Genomic DNA, 3,951 nt, shown 5'->3' with positions numbered 1-3,951 from the left:
ATATTACAATTTATCAATTGACCTACTAACTATAAAAAAATCAAAAGTGTTGTTGATTTCTTCCATTGTATTAAGAGCAATGTCATTGAATTCGACACTATTATCGATGACGATAAACATTTATTTTAGAAACTCCCCTCTTGAGTTTATTAGATAAGTCAATAAAACATCTCAAAATTTTGTTTAGACAAATACATCTTTTGTTAGGTTTCACATTTTTATGGACGTCTTTAATTATATTTAATATATTTTTATTTTTGAAAAATTTATATTCAGGATATTATCGTGAATAAAATGCTATAAGCATCTTTTAGCAAAAAAATTATAAAAAACATTAATGATATCATAAATATTTTGTTTTGACATTTTTGTTGTCAATACTCACCTAGTCACTATTAAAAGTAGAAAAATAAAATCAAATACTAATCACTATTATAATCAAAAGTTAATTATTTTTGAATCATTTATTACTATTATTCTTAATAAAATTTATTTTATATACACTATAAGTGTAAATTTTTTCTATACTATCAATAAATCATAATCGTTAATAATATTTAATTTTTGTTATAACTACTTATAAAGTCTCCAAAATGATTGATTATGATTTAAATTTTTTACACAATCGGTGCATGAAAATTATACTATTCTTAATATATTATTCATTTGATTAAAAAATATATAACGCGGATAGTTGAATATTTGATATTAAAAATTGATAATTTAATAAATTTGACTTATGTTTTACGTGAAAATTAAGAAATTAATTACACTTAACTGAATTTCTTAATAATCGTGAAATTAATTTTTTTATGCTTATAATATATAGTGACCAAAGGGAGTAGTAGCTTTTTTAAGTCTAAAACCCTTGATTTAGTTGTTTCGGCCGACTTAACTTAAATATTATTGTTTAGAGAAAAATATAGAGAAGTTAGATTTCATGGTTCATTAAAAAGAATAAAAAAACTCAAAAGCTCTTATCGGTTATCGACCAACAAAGTATTCATATAGACGATAACATTTAAGTTCACTTTCTTTTAGAATATAAGTTAAGTCTTTACTAAAAGAGTAAAAAGACCAATATTCAGTTACACAAGAAATGCATATAGAAATGTTAGTTAAATTAGTAATTTTCTCTTTTATATAATGTAAATTCTGATCATTTTATTTCATCAACATCTATTTCATCAACATCTAAACCGTTTACCTCAAACCAGTTGAGTTATATAATCCATCTTCTTCGTATTTTGAACTAAACATATCTTTATTTTCCTTCCTCAGTAGGAAAATAGTCTTAGAGTTTACTTAGACTATTACACATTTATATTGGAGAAACATTCGAAACAGGCATAGGCACGTGACAACTATCAAACCAAAGGCAAATGAATGCATCACTCTCCTTTATCATATTCTGGGCAAACAAACAAGTAAAACGAATTAAAAGGAACTCATAGAAATGGACAATTACATGGGCTCCAAAAACTTCATGAATGAACCCCACGTGAAAATAAATAAATGATTATGAATAAAGAAATAAGATTTAAATACAAATAATTTGAGACAATCTAAATTATATTTTAATTAAAAATTATTGATCAAACTTATTTATTTTATAATCCAATTCTATATTATCAAGATATTTTTTCTTTAAAAATTGCGGTTGGAGGATTAAAAAATAAATTCAAACCGGTCTATAAAAAACACAAAAAATTAACTGATTTACTATAAACAATTACAAACAAATTTTATCCTAAATAGTAACTTTTCAAATTATTTTAAGATACAATTTAGTATCCACTAGAAACTATTTTGACCATAAAGACTAAATTGATACTTTTTATTTCTCATTAACAAATAGGTCCCTATATTTTTAATGAACAACAACTTTGGTACTTAATCAATAAACATAAATAAAAAAGCACATTGGATCATTCATTCATTCAATGAATTAAATTAATTCTGATTAAGAAGTTCTTCAATCATCTGCAATGCAATTCGTTGCTCCTCATCTAATCCGTTATTGTTATCATTTATTTCATCTTCTTCTTCATCTTCCTTTTCTGGTTTTACAACCTTCTCAGAATCATCGTTAACAACAACGTTAGAAGACAATTTAGAATCAAAAGTTGACACAACTTCTCCGTCTTCTTCTTTCTTTTTCTTTTCCAACTCGACCATCATGATCCAGTTGGAATCTGAACGAGGTCCCGCTCTTTTTTGCCACACTCCAAAGTGTGAATTTTCAGTGTCAAGCCTTAGACAAGTTAGAGAAGGTGAAGGTGATTTGCAACACTTTCTAAGCTTTGCACTTAGAATTGCAGAGAGTGATGATGTAGTAGTAGTTGAAATTGAAGAAGAAGTTGCAAAGGGTTTTTGATTGTTATTTCCAATTGAATTGTTATCTGAAACTGGAAAATTTGTTTTTGCATTTCTTCCACTCATTAAAATTGCTGCTTCATCATATGCTCTAGCTGCTTCTTCAGCTGTCTCAAATGTTCCTAACCACACCCTCCTTTTTCTATTTCAAAAACATTGCAAATTTCACATTAATTAATTTAATGCACATTTTCATGTGGCCTAATAAGTAATAATTTACAAAGACCCTATTAATTCAATGTACATTTTCATGTGGCCTAATAAGTAATAATTCATAAATATCTCATTAACTCAATAAACATTTGCATGTGACCTTACTTATAAGTAGTAATTCACATAAATCTCATTAGCTCAGTGCACATTTTCATCTGGCCTTTTTTTGACCAAGCATTTTCATGTGATGTGGCCTCATAAGTAATAATTCACAAAAATCTCATTAGTTCAATGCACATTCTCATGTGGCCTTTTTTTTTTATTAAGCATTTTCATGTGGCCTAATATTTCAATGCACATTTTCATGTGGCCTAATAAGTAGTAATTCACATAGATCTCAACCAACAATTCAAGATCAATGGAATCAACAAAGAGTGCACAAATGAAGGTTTATATATGAAGAAAAAAAGTGTGAAAAAAACAGATTTGAATTCATTGTAGTTAAAGAAAAATGCAATTACGGGGTTTGATAAATTTACACCGTTGGATTAATTCTTTACTCTTAACTCTCTTAAAATTATATAAAATCCAACGGTGTAAGTTATCAAACGGTATGATTGTGTGTTACCTCGGCATAGTAGAATCTAAAAAATAAACAAAAATATAAATGAAATTTTTTTACGAGACGAGTTTTGAAGAAAATGTACAATAACGGGTGACGAATCTCGGAGACCCAAGAACCCCAATGACGTTGCCTAACACCTCGGAATTTCTTTGATTTCACCATGGTTAGAACTTAGAACTATTTTGACTTAACCAAAGAAGCTGAAAGGGAGAGTGTGTAAGAGGTAGTAGTAGAGAGAGTGAAGAATTTTTTGCAAGAGAATGTGGAAATGATGCAAAGTTATATATAGCATTGAATTATAGTGAAGTGATTTAACGCAACTTCCAAAGAAAGGGTACACGTGATTTTTTGGTTTGGTAGGATTTTCACAATGTACAAGGGTAAACTAGAAGACCAAATTTTTGTTACCCTTTATCTAGTATTGATGTTGATATTCCTTGAAAATTCCCTTAAGGGTGATCATTCAAATTAGAATAAAAAAGTAGGGTGAAAAATTAGAAGGAAAAAACCTTCTATCTTACTCTAAATTTTCCATTTCAATTTTACTAAAATAAGAGAAGGGTCTTTATCTTGTGAAGTTTTTTGTCTAGCCTTGTAATTCTAAGATAGTGTGTTCAAAATCCATTATAATTTAAGAATGTCAATGTACACATACATAGTAGTCTTTTTATTAGATAAAATTCCCTTCATACCCTTCACACATGTGCACACGAAGATACTAGTCGAATTTTAGTAGATTTTACAGCGTCTGATGTATCCACATATATAATTAATAGTTTTGGAAAATATATAAAAAA

The 3,951-nt window shown here is 27.7% G+C and overlaps 1 protein-coding gene across 1 annotated transcript; it reads right to left on the bottom strand.

The window, feature by feature from the left end:
- Positions 1-1,751: 1,751 nt before the first annotated feature.
- LOC101508797 (ethylene-responsive transcription factor WIN1-like) lies at positions 1,752-3,436 on the bottom strand. Its single transcript, XM_004506857.4, has 2 exons — positions 3,237-3,436; positions 1,752-2,518 (listed from the first exon to the last, which is right to left on the bottom strand). Exons 1-2 carry the CDS (start codon positions 3,314-3,316, stop codon positions 1,954-1,956), a joined length of 645 nt encoding a protein of 214 aa, XP_004506914.1. The 5' UTR covers positions 3,317-3,436; the 3' UTR covers positions 1,752-1,953.
- Between the last annotated feature and the right edge of the window lie 515 nt (positions 3,437-3,951).

This window comes from Cicer arietinum, chromosome 6, assembly GCF_000331145.2.
Source record: "Cicer arietinum cultivar CDC Frontier isolate Library 1 chromosome 6, Cicar.CDCFrontier_v2.0, whole genome shotgun sequence".
NCBI classification, from domain to species: domain Eukaryota; kingdom Viridiplantae; phylum Streptophyta; class Magnoliopsida; order Fabales; family Fabaceae; genus Cicer; species Cicer arietinum.
This window is presented reverse-complemented; position numbering and strand designations above follow the sequence as displayed.

What these genes read in the sequence shown, in the direction of transcription:
- LOC101508797 (XM_004506857.4), bottom strand. Translation starts at nt 3,316, where the DNA reads ATGGTGAAATCAAAGAAATTCCGAGGTGTTAGGCAACGTCATTGGGGT. An exon ending in GAGATTCGTCACCCGTTATT is followed by an intron (nt 2,519 to 3,236) that starts GTACATTTTCTT and finishes TTTTTGAAATAG; the next exon opens with AAAAAGGAGGGTGTGGTTAG.